Below are 20,569 nucleotides of genomic sequence, written 5' to 3' on the forward strand. Positions count from 1 at the left end.
TACAATCTCAATTAAATTCCTAAATGGCATATTTGCTTATTACCAACTGTTCAAAAGGAAGGACTAAACTGAGAGTGAGTGAAGAAAGAGCTTCTGCGTAAGAATAACTGTTCTTAGTGATTATTTGATAGTGAGATTTCTTTCAAAGTTGGGCTGAGGTGCATAATTAAGATGCTTTAAAACTTTACACTGAGACTTATCATGTTATATTCAACTTGAAGATGTTAGGTTGTTGAACTTCTCTGCATTAGACAGTGCCTTAAATCTGCTTACCACAAGTTTTCTTCAGAGTTGCCCATCAGAATTCATTTTGTTCTGGGTGCTTTCTTCTGCTTCCATGCTCTCCACATCAAGCCAAAGTCATCTTTTTTTTTGTCTGTACCAGTTACATAATATACAGAGTCCAATTAGCTGGTTTAGATTTTTCAACTTACTTAAGCAGATTTCTGAATAACTAAAATTTCTTATTGATGGAGCATGCATATTCTTTGCCCTCCTAGCAACTTTGACAGGTTGACAATTAAAATGAGAGAACTTTGAAGGTGTGCAGGGATATTGCTGGACTCTACCAGAAGTCTAGCTATCTTCCTGTTATTTTCTTGAGTAGAATTATCCTTCCTTTTGGGTATTTTCTACAGATATTTTTAGATTGTGAACATTACTACAAGGCCATCATTTCTTGCCTATCCTTAAGATGGTGATAAATTTTCATCTTGAATGGCTGAAGTCCACTTGATGTAGGTATATCCACGATGTTGTTAGAGGGGAGTCCCATGATTTTCACTCGGAACATTGCAGGAATAATGATACAGTTCCAAATTGTCATGGTGTGTGTGTCTTGAAGGGGAACTTCCAGGTGTTGACTTCCTGTGATACCTAAAAGGAAAGGGCAGCAGTCGAAAGTTTGGAAGGTGCTGTTGGAGGGGTCGTGCTGAGTTAATGCAATGCACTTTGGTACACACTGTTGCCACTATGCATCAGTGCAAGCCAAGGTGGTTGGGGTGCAAACTCGACCAAGCTATTTTGTCTTGAATGGTGTTGAACTTTTTCGAGTGTTGCTGCAGCTACACACGTCAAGGCACGTGGGAAGTATTCCGTCACACCCTTCAATTAGTCTTTGGTGGACAAATGTCAGTGAGTCAGAAGGTGAGTATTTCCCTCTGAGGTCCTGTTGCAGCAGCAGTATTTACAGAGGAACCTTGATTATCCAAAGGACATGGGCGGGGAGTATTTCGATCAGTTAATCGAATGCCGCTAAACAGTTTAGCCAAGCATTGTGTCCTTGCGATCTTGCTGGATAATCCAAGATCCAGATAATCGAATGCCAGATAATGGAGGTTTCTCTGTATATGGCTGGCTCAGTTACGTTTCTAGTAAATTATATACCTCCCAGAATTCTTGTGGTGAGGATTCAATGATGGTAATGTCATTGAATATCAAGCAGAGATAAGTTATTTGTTACTTATTAGCTCGTATACTGGTTGATAGAAATGATTGAGTGTGATGATCTAGCTATATCATGAATAGTGTGTGGGATAGCTGTCCAACTTTTGCACAAGTCCGCAGATGTTAATGAGTTTGAGTGCTTATTTGTCATAGAACAGTACAGCACAGGAGCAAGCCTTTAAACACACCATGTCTGTGCCAGCCACGATGCTATTCTAAGCTAATCCCGTCGCCTGGATGTGGTCTGTATCCCTCTGTTCTCTGCCTACTGATGTGTCTGTCTAAATGCTGCTTAAGGTGGCACGGTAGCTCTAGTTACAATGCTGCCTCACAGCACCAGGGATCTGGGTTCGATTGTGTGGAGTTTGCACATTCTCCCCATGTCTGTGTGGGTTTCCTCTGGGTGCTGTAGTTTCCTCCCACAATCCAAAGATGTGCAGGCCATGCTAAATTGCCCATTGTGTTCAGGGATGTGTAGGTTAGGTACATCAGTTTAGGGGTGCACATAGAGTAATGGGGAATGGGACTGAGTGGGTTACTCTTCATAGGGTTGGTATGGACTTCCTGACCAAATATCCTGTAGGGATTCTATGATAAACTTTACTGACACTTCTGCTTCTACCACCTCCCCCGGAGTGCGTTCCAGGCACCTACCACCATCTGAGTAAAAAAAAAACTTGCTTTACACATCTCCTTTAAACTTTCCCCTCTTACCCATGTCTACTTAAACATTCCCTTTCAGCACCATTTCCATATTCTTTGATTCTTTTTCTAATGTAGATACCTATCAAACTCAGTCTTGAAGATTCAGTCACTGAGTATCTGCGTAATCCTTTAGGGCAGAGGACTTCCAAGATTCACCATTGTCTTAGTGAAGAAATTACTTCATTTCTTAGTCCCTTTATTTTGAATCCCTTCTCGAACACCTTGCCCAGCCCCACCACACCAAGCCAAAGGAAGCATCAGGCGCAGTTTTCCATTTTCTCTGACCGAGTATGGGGATAGATATGTTTGGTGACTAACAAACCACCCCTACTGTTGCGGTAACTCAATTTATCGGGCACCAATCAGCCCATTTCGTGCTGACGGGCAGAGTTCACACAACTTTCTCGGCATATTGCAGACATTGATCCTGGCACACCAGGTCACCAGAAGCTGCAAATGAATCAAAGGTCAGCAGCTTCTGGGTTCCGAGACACATTTTTTGTAGATCCAGTAGCAAAAAACGGTGTGTGTTTTCTTGTGGGGCAGGATTTATGGGGAAAGGGGATTGGTGGCAGGGGAGCTTTGAGACCACCCTTCCTCCCAGCCAGAGGCATGGATGTTGGGCAGTTGCCCAACCCCACAGCCTTGCAGGTAGGTAATTGGAGAGGTGGTGATCTGAAACCTTTAAAGTAGCCACAGTTAACCACTTTAATTGGTGATCAGTCAAGGAAATTTCCAATGGACTTTCTCACCCAAAACTTAATTGATGACGTCACAAGAAATGGGACAAGTATCTCACCTCTGCCAACTTACCTAATTGTTTTCCCTTGCCACCTCATTGATGGAGAGAATTCCACCCATCCTCTTTCTATGAGATCATAACTTGTTCTTCTGAACTCCAATCAATTTAATCTTGGATCATAGGCATTTCTTTCATCCTGGGAATGAACAGGATGCTGCTGGGTTATTGTGCGGTGAATTAGGCATGACATGTAGAAGCATAGACCTGTGCTTCTGTTTCTTGCTGAATTTTCATTTTTGTTTAAATAAGAAATGAGTGTACAGTCTTTCAATACAGGTAATCTTTTAGACCACAATCGATAATTCTTTGTTGTTATTCCTACTTAGAAAAAACGAAAAGAAAAGAAGAAAAGTAGGGTGAGCAAATTTTCAAAGAAAGTTTTTCTTCAAATTCTTATCATTTGATTTAATTCATTTCAGTTTGCTTTTAATTGCTAAGTTACAAAATGGATGATAAATCTCTCAAGCTGTACTTTTGTTGTGTTTGGTCAAGCCGTCTTCATCTTCCTCCTCATCATCAAGCTCTGATTCTTCCAGCAGCTCTTCGGACACTGACAGTAAGGTGAGTATATGAATCTGCCGCAACACGTTCATTAAATTGAAGCCTAAAATTTAATAAGAACACTTAAGATAATTCTATTTGATTTTATTGAACTCTTTGTTTTAAACTTGCATGTGCCCAGGTTGTTTTGTTGAAATTTGAGTTGGGAATTGCATTTGTATTTTTATTGGCGGGGACACGAAAATAGGATTAAAACTCTGGAACTACTTTGGCTGAGGTGTAGTTTCCAAACATCCTGCAGTGAGCTGATATAAATAGTTTTTTCTGTTAACTGTAAAGGTATCCTTAAAAGCATAGGAAAGCTATCTGCGCTTGATATCACTTCAGGAACCAAGGCTGGATTTTATCAGCCACTCAAAGATAGTTTGGGAGAAATGGAGGATGGTAGTAGAACAGAAGAATGGACATGTATAATGATTATGCCTTCACGCTATCATGCTATTTTACGAATAACAGGAAAGGTGGAGAACAGCCTTCCTGGCCAGAGTCCAATCAAATGAAAGAACTCTTCACATCACAGCTGATATTTTACTTTTAGGGAAACATTTAGTGAACCATTGATAGTCTGACTTTAGGCTTCAAGGGAGGGGCGGGGAGTGTCCCTCTTAATGGACCATTCTTTCGTCTACATTATGACACCCTTGTGACAATGCTCCACTGCCCCTTCATCCTTTGCAATCTTTATACCTCTCATAACATTTTCTGGCTCTGCCAATCGCACCAGATTGGGTGACCTACTCCCATATCATCCTCTCTGTTAGGTGCAGTACCAATAGTAACCACCGTTCATTGTAGCGCTGCTGAGCTGTTGGTCCTCCATTTGACTGATAGCTCTTTAATACAGGGTCTCGTGTTTTCTAGGGGGTAGGGGCACTGAGAACTGATCATTAGTTGCAGCGCAGCCAGAAAAAGCATTTAAAGGTTCCAAAATCTGCCAGGTTAGGTTGCCACCAGCTTTTGAGCCTATTGTCATGATTACCACTATACTACATTCCAGTGAGTATCATGGAAGACTCAGTACCTGATGCCTTTTCATTTAAAAAAAATCGGGCTCAAATTTTTAGTGTATAGTTGCTTTCTGAATAAAATTGGGTAAATATTCCATCTTAAACAGCACAGCTCCTTTAATCCTCCACAAATAGCAGTTGCATTTATGTGCTAACAATTTTAAAAATACTTTAGAGATAATAGAACTTTAATGTTTAGGGGATTGAATATAAAATTAATTGAGTGGTTTAGTTTAAATTTTATTCCCATTGCAGTGTTTTGAACAATAATTAATTGACCCTTGCAATTTTTATTAAATTACAGCACCACTACCTTTTTCGTTCAATTTTTGATCTCTGCAAGATTACTTTCATGGAAATAAGTCATCATATAAAATGATATTTAAGGGTTTTTTTTAATAAGTTATTCTAGTCTTAGCTTAAACTTTGAATTTACCCTGCTGCATTCGCTAATAGGGTGAAGCAATAGGGTTCTGCACCATGGTTGTTGAATGCAGCGTGAATCCAGATTTGAATACCTAAGCCTGGAATGAAGTAATGTGAAACTCTCTGGCAGAGTTAATTTGATTATTGTTTTGTTTCAGATTTAATTAATAATGAGTAAGAAGCAGTGGAATTCATGTTCTGCCAGGTGTAGATGCAACATTCCACACATTTACTTCACCCCTTGACACTTGCTGGTGCTTGGCCATTTTGAAATCTCAAATCTAACGACTCAGAACTGGGCATTCACAAAGCCCTGTTGGCCATCGACAACAGCAGAATTGTATTCAACGCAATGTGCAACCTTAAGGCCCAGCATATCTACCACTCTGTTATCACAATCAAGCCAAGGGACCAACACTCGCTCAATGAAGAGTTCAGAAAGGCATGCCAGGAATAGCATTAGACATACCTTAAAAATGAAGTTATCACCTTCGTGAAACTACAAAATAGGATTATTTATGTGCCAAACTGCATAAGCAGCAAGAAATAAACAGGGCTAATTAATTCCACAAAGAACAGATCAGATTTAAGCTTTGCAGTCAGGCCACGTGCATTTGTGAATGGTGGTGAACCATTAAAAAAACTGACTGGGGGAGAAAGCTCCACTAATGTCTTCATCTTCAAGGATGATGTAGCTGAACACATCAGTGGTGCTGAAGGTGAGAGATCCAGAACTTGCAGAGCTCCCAGCCAAGCTGTTCCAGTACAACTACAACATGGACATCTCCCAACAATGTAGCAACTTGTCCAGGCATGTCCTATGCACAAAAAAGCAGGACAAATCCAACCCAGCCATCAGCCTACTCTTAGTCGTCAGTAAAGTGATGGAAGGTGTCATCAACAGTGCTACCAAACAGCCCCTGCTCCCTGATGCTCAGTTTGGGCTCTGCCAGGGCCACTCAGCTACTGGCCTCATTACAGCTTTGGTTCAAACATCAACAAAAGAGCTGACTTTCGGTGGGGTTGGGGGGGGGTAGTAGTGATTGACCTGGACATCAAGGCTGCATCAGACTGTGTGTGAAATTAAGGAACTCTAGCAAATCTACAGTCAATGGGAATCAGACTGGAGGCCTATGACTCAGCAGTGCATCCACTGCTTTTTGTCATTTATATAAATGATTTGGATATGAACATCAGAGATATAATTAGTAAGTTTGTAAATGACACCAAAACTGGAGATGTCGTGGACAGCAAAGAAGGTTACCTCAGCACACAATGGGACCTTGATCAGATAGGCCAAAGGGCCGAGGAGTGGCAGATGGAGTTTAATTTAGATAAATGTGAGGTGTTGCACTTTGGAAAAGTAAATCAGAGCAGGACTTATACACTTAATTGTAAGGTCCTGGGGAATGTAACTGAACAAAGAGACCTTGGAGTGCAGGTTCATAGTTACTTGAAGGTGGAGTCCCAGATAGACAAGATAGTGAAGAAGGTGTTTGGTATGCTTTCCTTTATTGATTAGTGCATTAGTATAGAGTTGGGAGGGCATGTTACGGCTAGTGCATTAGTATAGAGTTGGGAGGGCATGTTACGGCTATACACGACATTGGATTGGCCTCTTTTGAAATATTGCGTGCAATTCTGGTCTCCTTCCTATCGGAAAGATGTTGTGAAACTTGAAAGAGTTCAGAAAAGGTTTACAAGGATTTTGCCAGAGTTGGAGGATTTGAGCTATTAAGAGAGGCTGAATCGGCTGGGGCTGTTTTCCCTGGAGCATCAGAGGCTGAGGGGTGACCTTATTGAAGTTTATAAAATCATGAGGGGCATGGATAGGTTGAATAGCTAAGGTCTTTTGCCCACAGTGGGAGAGGGTATAGGTTTAAGGTGAGAGGGGAAAGATTTAAAAGGGACCTAAGGGGCAACGTTTTCCTGCAGAAGATGGTGCATGTATGGGATGTGCTGTCAGAGGAGGTGGCGGCAGCTGGTACAATTACAACATTTGAAAGGCATCTGGATGGGTATATGAATAAGAAGGGTTTAGAAGGATATTGGCAAAATGCTGGCAAATGGGACTAGATTAGGTTAGGATATCTGGTTGGCATGGACGAGTTGAACCAAAGGATCTGTTCCCATACCATACAGATCTGTGACTCTCTCAGCTCCAGGCCAACTCTGCAGGGGTTCCTTAAGGATAGTCTTAAGCTGGAGCATGTTCAGCTGCTTCAGAAGATCTGAATTGGGGGTGTTCACTACGATTGCACAATGATTAGCATCATTCAGTGACTGCTCAGACACTGAAGCAGTATTTTGCTACATTACACCCAGTCAATGACCATCTTAAGAGAGAATCTAATCATCGCCCCTTGACATTCAACATCTTACCAACACTGAATATCTCACTATCAATATCCTGAGTGTTACAATTAACCAGAAATTAAACTGGTCTAGCCATATAAATGCAATGACTACAAGTGGTTTGAAATCCTATAGTGAATAATCCCTCTTGACTCCCATCTGCAGCGCACAAATCAGAAGTGTGATTAAATATTATCCTCTTGCCTAGGTGATTGCAGCTCCAAGCTTGACACCATCCAGGATAGGACAATCAGCTTAATTGGTACCATAGTCACAAGAATTTACACCCTCAACACCTCACCCAGTAGCAGCTATGTGTACCTTCTACAAGATGTATTGTAGAATTCGCTAAGGCTCCTTAGATAGTACCTTGGATAACCAGGACCCCCCTCATCAGGAAGGATAAGGGCAGCAGTACATGGAAACACCACCACCAAACGTCCCCTTAATGCCAATCCCACCCTGATTTGAAAATGTATCGTCATTCCTTCAGTGTCACTTGGTCAAAATCCTCCCTCCCTAACAGCAGTGTGGATCCATCTATAACAAATGGACTCCAGTTCATAAGGCAGTTCACCATCACCTTCTCAAGGGGAATTAGGAAAGGGCAATAAATACTGACCCAGTTGTGAATCCCACATCCCATGAATGATTTTTAAAAAACATTGTTTTGGAGTTGGTTTGGATCTTGTATTTACATTACTCAACTTTTCGAAGTTTGGTGTTGTTGCAATGCATGCATATGGTTATCAGTTTGTGAACTGCAGTTTGCAGTAGTAATTCCATCTATAGTGAGTTCTTGTTCTGTTTTGCTGTTGAGTCAGAGTGGTTTTTGTTTACCATGGGATAAAGTGATCTCTGTAATGATTTATATACATTTTTCTGTGATTGGAATGAAATTGACACAGATCTAGTTACAAGCAGTGTGAATTTCAGTGCTTAGGGTTTCTTCTATTTAAAACAAAAACTGCTGTTTACTACTGAAGCTGCTTTTTACTTTGTATAATTGATACAGATAAACTGATGAAGTGCAGTTCCTAAATAGATATCTGGGAAAGAACCAAAAGCTTCATTAGAGGGGTTGTGGTGTGAAGAGCAAATTTCCATCAGCTGAACACTTAGCTGAACCTTGAATACATTCCTTAATTTATATTAAGATTTTTAAAAATATTTGAATTAATGTTTCTGTGAAAATTTCACTATTGAATTTGACTGTTAAGAGACACTTGGATTTTTTTCTGATGCCATAACCAAACTATTTTCAGGGAAACTTCAGTCCATTACATGGATCATTTTCAGAACAAAATAGATAATGATTTTTATAAATGGTCAGATCTAATTTCCAAATGGCTTTTGAAATAAAATAACAGAGCATTATTGACTTTGAACTGAAATATAGTTTTTTTGGATATCAATTTAACAATTTTGTGCAATTAGTTCATGTTCGAACTATACTAACTAAAGCTTTTGGATCAACACTAATGTTGCATAGTGCAATTATCATTACAAGTAAATATTTTTAAATAAATGGATCTGTTAATAAAACACAGAAATTAATGTGTGTATTACAGGATGAAAAGAAACATGTTAAGAAGAAACGCAAGAGAAAGCATAGTACTGTGAGAAAGTCCTCAGATGATTCTCAAGTTGATTGTGACATGAATACTAAGGTAGAGCAATTAACCATATGCTTTATTTTAATAAACATCAGTTTATTAAAATTAATTTAAAAGCATTGGTATATTTGTTTTAAGGAAAGTACAAAAAATAAAAAGAGAAAAATCAAGGAAGAAACTGAAAAAGAACAGGTGAGTAATCGTTCAATTGTAACACAATTGAAAAATTGCCTGATTAGACTTTGTGTTGCACAGACTATCCATGGAAATAGCTTATGATTCCCAAGCCAAGAACTCTGACATCATAATCACATTTCTGTATATAGACTTTGAGAGCCTTAGATTGTATATTCATTCAAATGGATGGGATGAAAATAAAATCACTCAGCTGCTTATCTTTTTGTTTTAAATTGCAACTTATATTGACATGGCATCAGGTCAGGATTTGCATTCCAGATACAGCTGCTAAAGATGTCATTCCAGTTCTCAACCTTGTCCCTCAGCATTCCAATAATTCTTTCATATGAACACTTACAACAATGTTAGAAGTCAACATTTAAAACCAAAAGTTATCAGCAGTTTAGGGGGTGGGAACAAAGCAGCTCTGAAAGTGAACTTTAACTGAACTTAGCATGTGCCTCCAAGTATTACTTAACGTTTCTTGCCAGGCAGCTGACTAAACAATGTGGGTTCATTGTATTTTTAAATTACCCATTCAATTAGGATAAGAAGAAGAAGCGTGATCATGCACAGAGAAGGTCCTCAGAGGAAAAATCTGACTCAGCTGAAGAAAATAAGGTTTGTGGAGAGGTGTTTTATTTACATGGCTAATCATTGTTTCCTATCGCATTTTCAACGCCCCTCCCCCAAGTCCCTCCTCCCTACCTTTTATCTTAGCCTGCTGGGCACACTTTCCTCATTCTTGAAGAAGGGCTTATGCCCGAAACGTCGATTCTCCTGTTCCTTGGATGCTACCTGACCTGCTGCGCTTTTCCAGCAACACATTTTCAGCTCTAATCATTGTTTTCACCCAAAGTATAACAGCATTTTATTTGTAATTGTTTTTTCTCTAACTGAGAAGAGAGATTCTGTTTAACAATTAATAAAGCATCTTAATTATAAGGTTGTTGACATGCGAGAGTATCTGGATACTGATTATGCTATATAAGATTTGCTGGAAGATTTGAGCAAAAGGAAGAAGTTAAATAGGCTGGGGCTGTTTTCCCTGGAGCGTCATAGGCTGAGGGGTGACCTTAGAGGTTTATAAAATCATAAGGGGCACAGATAGGGTGAATAGACGAGGTATTTTCCCTGGGATGGGGGAGTCCAGAACTAGAGGGCTTAGGTTTAGGGTAAGAGGGAAAAGATATAAAAGAGACCTATGGGGTAATGTTTTCACACAGAACGTGGTAAATATATGGAACGAATAGGAAGGGTTTGGAGGGATATGGGCTGGGTGTTGGTAGGTGGTGCTAGATTAGGTTGGGATATCTGGTCAGCACAGACAAGTTGGACCGAAGGGTTTGTTTCCATGCTGTACATCTCCATGACTCTATGACTTGTTGCTATTTATTGAACATTGGTTTGGACTTATTTGGAATACTAAATTTTCTGGTGCATCTAAATGACATTTAAAAATTTTTCATCTGAATGATAAAGATATGGTTCATTTCTACTATCTCTTGCATTCTGAGTAAGAAATTTATATTTTCAAGCCCCAATCCAGGACCATAATTTCAGTTGAATTTCTAATGCAGCACCAAGGCAGTGCTCCACTATCACGTGTATAACATTTTCAACTAATCTGATGTGCGCACTTTATTTTTCCTATGTGATGAGTTCTATACAGATTTCATCAATATTGCTGAGGTTCTCTGGTAATTTCATCATGGCACCTCCTCCTCTTGAATCAGAATAGTGCAAAAGCTATCAGGTAAGTTTACTTCGAGTTTCCTTTAGAGCAAGGTCACCAATTGGATACGAATGGATAATGAGCTATGACCGCAGTAAACACAAAGAGATTAACACTGCTGTATACTACATTGTGGAAAATTGAGAGATTCCTCGGGTAGCATAAGAAACATTCAGCAGAGTTCACAAATGGCTTTTTCTTGTTCCTCTTGATTACTGAGGTGGTCTTCACCATTTTTGACATTCCTGGCAGCGCTCTCTCTTAACTCCATTCAATACCTTTTCTAATATTATTAATAAACCTTTCCAACAAAATATCTCTTCCAGAAAATATTTCTGTCTGTTGGTTTCCTTTATCTATTTTGGGACTTTTTTTATTGTCAATATTTAATAAGCAAAGTTGTCGTCAGACCAGAGGCCAGCGCTGTCATGAGAGAGGTGACAGTAGTGGTTTAGGCTGAGGGTCACCATGCCCAGGTAAGGTGAAGGATTTAAGTGGAGAAACATTCATAGTAATCTCAGTCAGTACAGGAATTCAACCCATGCTTTAGTATCACGTATTAGCCAACTGAACTAACCGACTCCCTATATGCTTTGCTTATGAACATGCAATCTTTTCATTCCAAATTACACTGAACCAGTTTTGCATTTTATGAATTTGATCAGTTTTTCTTTTGCCTCTGGGCAATTACCGATGGCCAGCAAATGCTAACCTAGCCAATGACACCCACATCCTGTGAGTGATAAAATAGAGTTGGCATAGCTGACAAGTGCAATTAAGGTAATGTTTTAGTTTTAACACTCTGGTATTATATGTTGCACATGCAGATGCCCAATTACAACGCTTGCTTGTGTGTAGCAAATCTCTTACAATTTTAAAAATAGATCTGAGAAGAAGAAAACAGTATTTTCTCCAGAATAATTTTAAACTAAAGACATTTCAGCAACGTATCCTAAAAACTTCAAAATTTACCTCTTCCTTCCCTACTTTTTTTATTCTGCCCAAGGAAACTCAAAAGATTGCTATCGGAAATCATTTATTAATGTTGCATGCATACAATGCACTTGAGTGGACAATCTCGGCACTGCCAGAATTAGAAACAGCAGGCCCTGTTTTTGAGTTCAAAGACAGTAACAATTTTACATTGACGTGAGAGGCTATTCAGAAGTTAATTATTATTAAACATAATTATGTATGGAATATTAAAATTCTTCTATTTATACTGGTTCATTATTTGAACAAGAGTATAATAAGATTATAGTCCTGGCACTGAACTAGCAACCACCAGCTGCCTGTTTTTCACCTTGCCTGACAAATTATGGAGATGAATTCAGTAAGTCTGCTCATTTGTGGACTAGCACAGAAAATTTATCAAGCAGTGATAACATTGTTGAAACAAATTTTTCTCATCTTGAAAGAAAATTTTCCAGTCACAGTATGACTTGAGTCCTACAGTACATGATTGATTGCTAGTGCCTTCTGACATCCTCATCCACTGCTTCATGTGTCCCCCTAACCTCCAACCAACCCACCACCTCCAACAGTTTTCTCGCTCTTTTTGCGGCTGGAGCATAAACACAGGTTTGATATTGTCACCCATTTTCCAAGAATAGGTGGGGAGACAGAAGCTTTCCTTTCTGTAACTTCACCGACTAATGCTTCAGACCCCACAAATGTAATGAGAGCCTTCCATCTCCCAGACTTTCTGTTGCCCACAGTCATTCTGTTGCCTCCTTTTAGCTTAACATTGAGAAACGGGTGATCTGATGTGGCATTGAAACAAGAGATCCTACAGTTAAGGCCTCCCCAGATTAGCTCTGACTTCTCTCTTCATTAAAACAAAAAACTTGCCGGGGGAGGAAACAGCTTTGAATAGCACGGTGAAAATGGAGATTAAACAAAGAACCAGATGAGAAGACAAAAAGTTAATATATGAAGTCAAATATGCTTTGGCCAACAAGTAGCAAGATGGGCAGGACAAAATATACAAATGTTTTCAAAGCAAAAAGAGCGGCAGCCAATAAAGAGGAAATGGCTTTAACAGCTGCAGCATTTTGTCACATGCCATTCAGCAAAGACAGAAATATCCGTAGCTCAAATACAAAAGCATACAGAGCAGTATAGCACCATCCTGAACTAGGTTAGACTATACAAAGAGAACAAGCACATTAGTCCACATCTTGCCTCACATTTACCTCTTTAAAGAAATGCTATCAACCTCAGTGACCTCGTTCATAAATCAGATTACATCAGTTACTTCCCAAAAAAAATTTAAAGAAACCAGAGAAATTAAAAGGAAATGAGCAAAAGTGCAACACACAAAGTTAAGCAATGCATTAATCCTCTGACCTACAGTGGACAGCTGATCCTTTATTGAAATTTTTGACCTTGAGTTTAGTGTTTTTCTTTAAACTTGTCACACTTTTTAATTTTGATTAATTCAAAGTAAAAGAGCTGAACTGAGGAGATTGACATTAAATATTGTGTTGCACTCTTAGTCTTGGTCCCCAGAGCATGTTCGCTCTTAATTTGAGCGAACATGCTCTGGTCTATTTCAGTAGGTTTTTAAAACATCATAATTTAAAGTATTCATTTCTATCAAATGCTGTCAGCTGGCTCTGCTTTCCACCAACCCATGCCTGACTTTAGTACCAACGTTTAGCCATTCATAGGGATCTGTAACTCTCAAGTGCACCCTGCTTTACCAGTTTTTTTTTTACTTATAATCAATTTGTAGATCTTGCATCATAATCTGTCTAATTACTTGTATTTGTTGGTAGGGGATGTAGGGAGATTTATGCTTGGGTTATGACTACATTTAATTTTTCTTCTCCATTGCTCTAACCTATTGACAGATTGTCTTTCCGAACTGCTTTAATTCCTGCGACAGTAAAAGTCCCATAATGTTAAAAAGGAAATTCCAAAATTTTATGCAATGTCTATGAAGGATTGATAATTGCATGCCCTGTTAGGGATGAGCATGACCAAAGACTGAAAAGGTCTAAAAAGTTAGTGTCCTGAGTCTTATTACAGATGCATATGCATCTAGACCACTTCAAACATATAGAACGTTAACTTTTTGTTTGATCTAGAGTCTTGAGGGAACAGAAAGTAAATAATGCATTTTGAGGATCTTGTTCCTCTGAGGGGTTTACTTCTCCAGGTATCAACCACAAATTTTGATTGGGGGAAGAGGCAGCAGTTGAGCTTGTGATAGCTCGAACTGGTCAGTTTCACTTTTTATGTGTTTTTTTTTTATTCACAGTTACTGAGAGAAGCTTCCTGGGTGACCATTTAATACTGGATCTTGCAGTTGACTGACAGTCATTCAGAGTAAATTGCTTCTTGGGCAGTTTCATAGATTTCAAGTCAGACTCTTCTCAACTCCTAATTCCTGTGCATGTCCCATAACTCGTGACTGCTCTGTCAACCAAACATCTTTCTAATTCAGCATTGAATTTATTCAATGACTCAGCCTCCACTGATTTCTGGGGATAAGAATTCTGCAGATTAACTCAAGAAAAAAGAAATCAGTCTTGAATAGTAGACCTAAAATTGTTAAGCTGAGTTCAACATTCCCCACAAGGGGTTCCCTTGAGCAAAATGAGGCAGGGATCTGGGAGTACCAAATAGAGGGATAGGATTGTTCCAGCGTTGTGGAGTGCTGGGGAGAAGTAAATACCTGTGTCAGGAAACTCTGGGATAAATGTTCTTGGCTTGCAGGAGGTGGTTTAGGTTTTTTTACTATTTGTAAAGAGGGTAAGTTGGCTCCCATCAAGAGGAGGAATGCAAGATGGCAGGACTAATCTACCCTAGATTTCTGGGCTGTTGAAGAATCCTTCAAGCTGTTAATTTAGTTCAAAGCCTGAAGCAAAACCACTTTTTGCTGCAGTTTGTGACCATTTACTTCTATATCTCAAATGTACTTGTGAAATGTCCAGAACTGGATATTTCTGATTGAGGACAAAGAAAAATCAAAGTCATATAATTAAGGGCAAAAGGAGTAAACAAACAAGCTTGCATTCGTCGATGTAATCCAGATTAGATGTGAACTGAGGCTTTTTTTCCTAGCATAATTACTTGCTGTGATACACTTTGATTACTGTTGATGTATTTATATTAGCGTTTGATATCTGACTTTAAAACTTATTTTATGCTCTAATATCCTGCTGTATGAAGTGTGCTGTTGATCTAATTTCTTTCAGACTTTTTTTTAGGAAGTCTTTTCATGATATTGTATTACAAAATGTGCACTAGGATAAGATGTTTCATATTTTTATATTTACATGTATTGCATTCAATTGCATATTTACGAGCTTAAAAGCTACCAAGGTACTAATTATTTATAATAAATCAAAAGCCTGAAGCCTTAAGGTTGATACCCAGAGACCAAAGACTTGATGGATTTGTTAAGACCAAATCAATCCATGACCCAGAAGTTGATGACACTTTGGTAAATAGACCAATCTGTGACACAGAAAAATAATAGGAATAGTCATAGAGATGTACAGCATGGATACAGACACTTGGGTCCAACCAGTCCATGTCGACCAGTTATCCCAACCAAATCTAGTCCAATCTGCCAGCACTTGGCCCAAATCCCTCTAAACCCTTCCTATTCATATACCCAGCTTTTAAAGGTTGTAATTGTACCAGTCTCCACCACTTTCTCTGGCAGCTCATTCCACACATGCGCCACCATCTGTGTGAAAAGGTTGCCTGTTAGATCCCTTTTATATCTTTCTCCTCTCGCCCTAAACCAGTGTCTTCTAGTTCTCGACTTCCTCTACCCCAGGGTAAGGACTTTGTCTGTTTATCCTATCCATGTCCCTCATGATTTTATAAGCCTCTATAAGTTCACCCCTCAGCCTCTGTTCCTCTGGGAAAATAGCCCCAGCCTATTCAACCTCTCCCCATAGCTCAAATCCTCAAACCCTGGCAACATCCTTGTAAATCTTTTTCTGAACCCTTTCAAGTTTCATCTCCTTCCAATAGGAAGGAGACAGGAATTGCACGCAATATTCCAAAAGTGGCCTAACCAGTGTCCTGTATAGCTGCAACATGACCTCCCAACACCAATACACAATGCTCTGACCAATAAAGGAAAGCCTTCTTCACTATCCTATCTACCTGTGACTCTACTTTCAAGGAACTATGAACCTGCACTCCAAGCAACACTCCCCAGGACCTTGCCATTAAGTGTATAAGTCCTGCTCTGATTTGCTTTTCCAAAAATGCAACACCTCTCATTTATATCAATTAAACTCCTTCTGCCACTCCTCAGCCCATTGGCCCATCTGATCAGAGTACCTGGTGTAATCTGAGGTACCCTTCTTCGCTGTCCACTACACCACCAATTTTGGTGTCACCTGCAAACTTATTAACTATACCTCCTATGTTCATATCCAAATCATTTATATAAATGACAAAAAGCAGTGGACCCAGCACCGATCCTTGTGGCACACCAGTAGTCACAGGCCTAGCTTCAAAGATTCATACGAGAGATGCACAGACTTGTGATTGAAGATGATTGCTTTTTTCAAGTTACTTGATAATGAGCATGTTTAGCAGATGGATAGACCACTAACTACACAAGGAGTGAAAGATGACATTGTATACTCAATATTTGTGAGACAGTCATGCAGCATGGAAACAGACCCTTTGGTCCAACTAGACCATGCCATCCATATTCCAAAACTAAACTAGTCCCACCTGACAATGCTTGGCCCATATCCCTCCAAACCTTTCCTGTTCATGAACTTATCCAAATGTCTTTTATTGGAACTGTACCTGCATTCACCATTTTCTCTGGCAGTTTATTCCACAACACTAACTACTCTGTATAAAACCATTGCCCTTCATGTCCTTTTAAAATCTTTCTTCTCTCACCTTAAAAATATGGCCCCTAGTTTTGAACTCCCGACTCTAGGGGGGAAAAACAAACCCTTGTCATTCACCTTATTGATGCCCCTCATGATTTTAATAATCTCAAGGTTATCCTTCAACCTCCTAGAGTTTTCATCTCTAAACAAAAGCACAGAGTAAACTACAGGTCTAGTATTCATAGAAAAATGGAATTTTATCTTCTGGCAGACGGGACTTTGATTTCAATCCTAGCAAATTGTTTTGTCCTTTAAAAGTTGATGTAAAAGCACAAACTTCCTTTAAAAAGAAGAATCACCCAAATGGCACTGAACTTCACGACATCCTATTCCTTGTCCCGTTTACTATCAAGTGTCTAAACCATAGCTATAGTAAATGTGAAGTTGAAAAATGATTCAAGGTATGTAAATAATTTTAAAAATTAAAGCTTTAAGGCTGTGGGAGATAATAGGACCTGCATTTGAAGTGTGCAGATTTCATGTTTATATTTCTTATTGGTTGTCCACTGTATTTCATTAATCAACAATTTGTTTTCAAGGTACAGTCAAGGAAAAAGAAAAGTAATGAAGAGAGAGAGAAAACTGCAGTAAGTGCTAAAAGTCTTATAATGCAATAAATTTGACAGTGCAAATTACTCTTTATTACAAATCTTTGATTTATTGCTCATGATAGCTGTCTTCACCTCTTCTCTTCCCCCCCCCACCATGCAAATGTATTTATGGCGATGCCAAGAACAGGAATAAAGCACAGTTGCGTTCAAACACCTCATGAGTATGATTACATTTCCCACAGAATATAGTTATTTCTTATAAGGACTTGGCAGTTGAACATGCCTGAAATCTTACTCTGGTGCTATTAAGGAAAAGCACAAATGTTCTGCTGGACAATTCAGATCCTGGAGTGAAACTTGACTTGATAGATCATAAATTTTACATTAGTTACCTTGGTGAATCATAAACATTTTCACAGAAAGATCTAGACATAAACAACAAAACAAAGTTTCGGCCTGTTTCCCAGCAATGTCATTCTTCAAATGCAGAGAAATATCACTCCAGTCTAAACTCTTTAGTTTCCTTCCTGTCTGACTTTTTCTAGTCATTTGTCTTGAACTGCTGACACAGTTTTACTACTTCTTTCCAATCTGCCAGCAAGAATCTCCTTTGCATTCTGATGGCTTGAGCCTCTTGTCATTTCTGACAGCTTGAAAACTGCTACATAAATACACTTAGCATAGAGACTTTAGAAACTCAACACATTTCTTTTCGGAGGGTTAGCTGCGAACTTGATCTTTTTGCAAGTCCGAACTGCATTCCTGATTCTTCTGAACAGAAGCCAATACTGAACAAGTGGTCCCTGGTCTGTCTTATCTGTCTGTCCTAAACTCAACAGTACAAACATTCCATCAGTTAATACCACAGGTACCTAGCTCTGCACATGATTAAATCTCATGCTTTCATGGAAGTGATATATTTTGTTCCAAAATAAGAGAATATTATGTGCAGTTCTGGTCTCCTTCCTATCGGAAGGATGTTATGAAACTTGAAAAGGTTCAGAAAAAGATTTACAAGAATGTTGCCAGGGTTGAAGGATTTGAGCTACAGGGAGAGATTGAATAGGCTGTTTTCCCTGGAGCGCTAGAGTCTGAGGGGTGATCTTATAGAGGTTTATAAAAGCATGAGAGGAATGAATAGGGTAAATTGACAAGATCTTTTTCCTGGGGTGGGTAAGTGCGGAACTAGCAGGCATGGGTTTAGGGTGAGAGGAGAAAGATATAAAAGAGGACAATGTTTTCACGCAGAGGATGGTGAATGTATGGAATGAGCTGTCAGAGGAAGTGGTGGAGGCTACTACAAATGCAAATTTAAAAGGCACCTGGATAGTATATATATAGGAAGGGTTTGGAGGGATATGGGCTGGGTGCTGGCAAGTGGCACCAGGTTAGCTTGGGATATCTGGTTGCCGTGGATGAGTTGGACCGAAGGGTCTGTTTCTGTGCTGTACATCTCTCTGACTCTATGACAGCAAATGCAGAAAGCAAGCAACAAGTTATCCACTTGTGCCGCTCTCAAGATATATTAGAGAAATTATGTAACTTCTAATAATTAATAGAGAACAAATATTAAACAGCAAGCATTAGATAAAGATTATGATTGAATACTAACACACGAACAGATTCTCTTACTCCTTTATCTGCAATATTATTCATGTATTGTTAGGCTCTGTGGCAAATTTCTGGGAATTGATCTTAATGTACTGAATTTTGATTAAAATTTCAGTGAACTAGATAATCAATGAAGAATATTTGGAATAAAGTTTGAAAATATTTGGAAATTACTTGTAATGCACTGAGTCAAGAATGTACATAAGTTGGTTGAGGCCAGTGTTTCTGTAAAATTTGGAAGTTGATTAATTTAAACTTAGTACCTTATTCTTAAATATTACATTTGTGTTGGCAGCTCTTTCATTACTATCTTAAAAGGTAAAGTCTGCTTCAGTCATACTCTGGCAGGAATTGCTCATTCTATCTCCATACAAAGGCTATTGCTAATTTTGCTTAACTACTTGTTTTTATTTTAGAATTTTTCTTTCATTAATGCTTTGTGGACCAGTGAAAATAGTCTGATTAATTAATTTTCTCTTAACCCTAAAGACCTCCATCAGAGTCATCTTAACCTCGTCAACTCTGGTGAAAATTCCCTAATTTATGAATTCTCTATACTTAACCCATAACACTTCATCTTAGTAATATCCTCGTAATAGCTTACTAAATTTCACTGCGTCTTTCTATCCCTTTTATATCTGACTAATAATGTGCACAGAGCAATCTTTTCAGCTGTCATCTGGTTAAATTTTTCTGCAAGTTCATTACTGCCCAGTTGCTCTTGGTCTGCATTTGGATATATAGGACACAAGGATCTTGTTTGCAAGTTTTATGGCCTTCTATCTTTGTATTCTCATGCTTAACAGTGCATGTATTTGAGCCTGCATTCCCTCTAGCTTTACTCCTATTTAAAACGCTGCTTTCTAAAGTTTATTTCCATTCTCTAGCCTTGATTATTACTTAACACATGCATTTTACTGTCCATCTGTCAGCTTTGCTAGACAGCTTTCTTTCCTGCAATCACAATTTCTCCTATGCCCCAAATTAGTGAATGCTGCTGACAGCAGGACAAGAAAACAACTGAATTGCTTCAAATAACTCCTCTAGTCTAAACTTGTTCACGTCATTCAACATTCAGAAGATTCTTCTGAACAACTTGCACCTAACATTTTTTTGCTTTATTGTTCTTCTCCATGACTCTAAGTATTGCTCACTGTGTTTTATGTTCAGTTGCCTGTTTAAGTTCAAACTCAAATTTGAAATTGACGAGTCATTTATAAGTAACCAGACTTTTTGAATCATGGAAATGTTATATCCGCCAAAACTCATGGTCATATAAACATGCTGTTCATCTCTAACTAACAGATATCTAATCATGATGATTAGGATGCCATTTTTACAAATGCAGTACAGTGGCCCAGTGGTTAGCACTGCTGCCTCATAGCTCCAGGGTCCCGGGTTCAGTTCCACTCTCAGGCAACTGTTTTCCCCGTGTTTGGGTTTCTGCTGGGTGTTCCAGTTTCTTCCCATAGTCCAGAGGTGTGCAGGTTCGGTGGATTGGCCATGTTAAATTGCCAATAGTGTCCAGATATGTGCAGGTTAGGTGGATTAGTCATGGGAAATGCACAGTTACAGGGATATTGTGGGGGAGTGGGTCTAGGTGGGATGCTCTTCAGAAGGTCAGTGTGACTTGACAGGCTGAACGGCCTACTTCCACACTTCTATGATTTTATGAAATGTTTAATTAGTTTTGCG

At 39.0% G+C, this 20,569-nt stretch overlaps 1 protein-coding gene across 5 annotated transcripts in view; it reads left to right on the top strand.

Annotated features, from left to right (window-relative positions):
* Positions 1–20,569, top strand: part of fam133b (family with sequence similarity 133 member B) — a 129,798-nt gene that overhangs the window by 21,295 nt on the left and 87,934 nt on the right. The window contains exons 5-10 of one of the 5 annotated variants that reach the window (XM_043689696.1): positions 3,280–3,309; positions 3,446–3,514; positions 8,874–8,972; positions 9,036–9,110; positions 9,642–9,716; positions 17,252–17,299. In XM_043689696.1, the coding sequence (XP_043545631.1) occupies positions 3,280–3,309; positions 3,446–3,514; positions 8,874–8,972; positions 9,036–9,110; positions 9,642–9,716; positions 17,252–17,299 (396 nt within the window). The remainder of the gene's footprint in view (positions 1–3,279; positions 3,310–3,445; positions 3,515–8,873; positions 8,973–9,035; positions 9,111–9,641; positions 9,717–17,251; positions 17,300–20,569) is intronic. The other 4 variants (XM_043689692.1, XM_043689694.1, XM_043689695.1 and 1 more) reach the window with 4 other exon arrangements.

Source organism: Chiloscyllium plagiosum, chromosome 5 (genome assembly GCF_004010195.1).
Source record: "Chiloscyllium plagiosum isolate BGI_BamShark_2017 chromosome 5, ASM401019v2, whole genome shotgun sequence".
NCBI lineage: Eukaryota > Metazoa > Chordata > Chondrichthyes > Orectolobiformes > Hemiscylliidae > Chiloscyllium > Chiloscyllium plagiosum.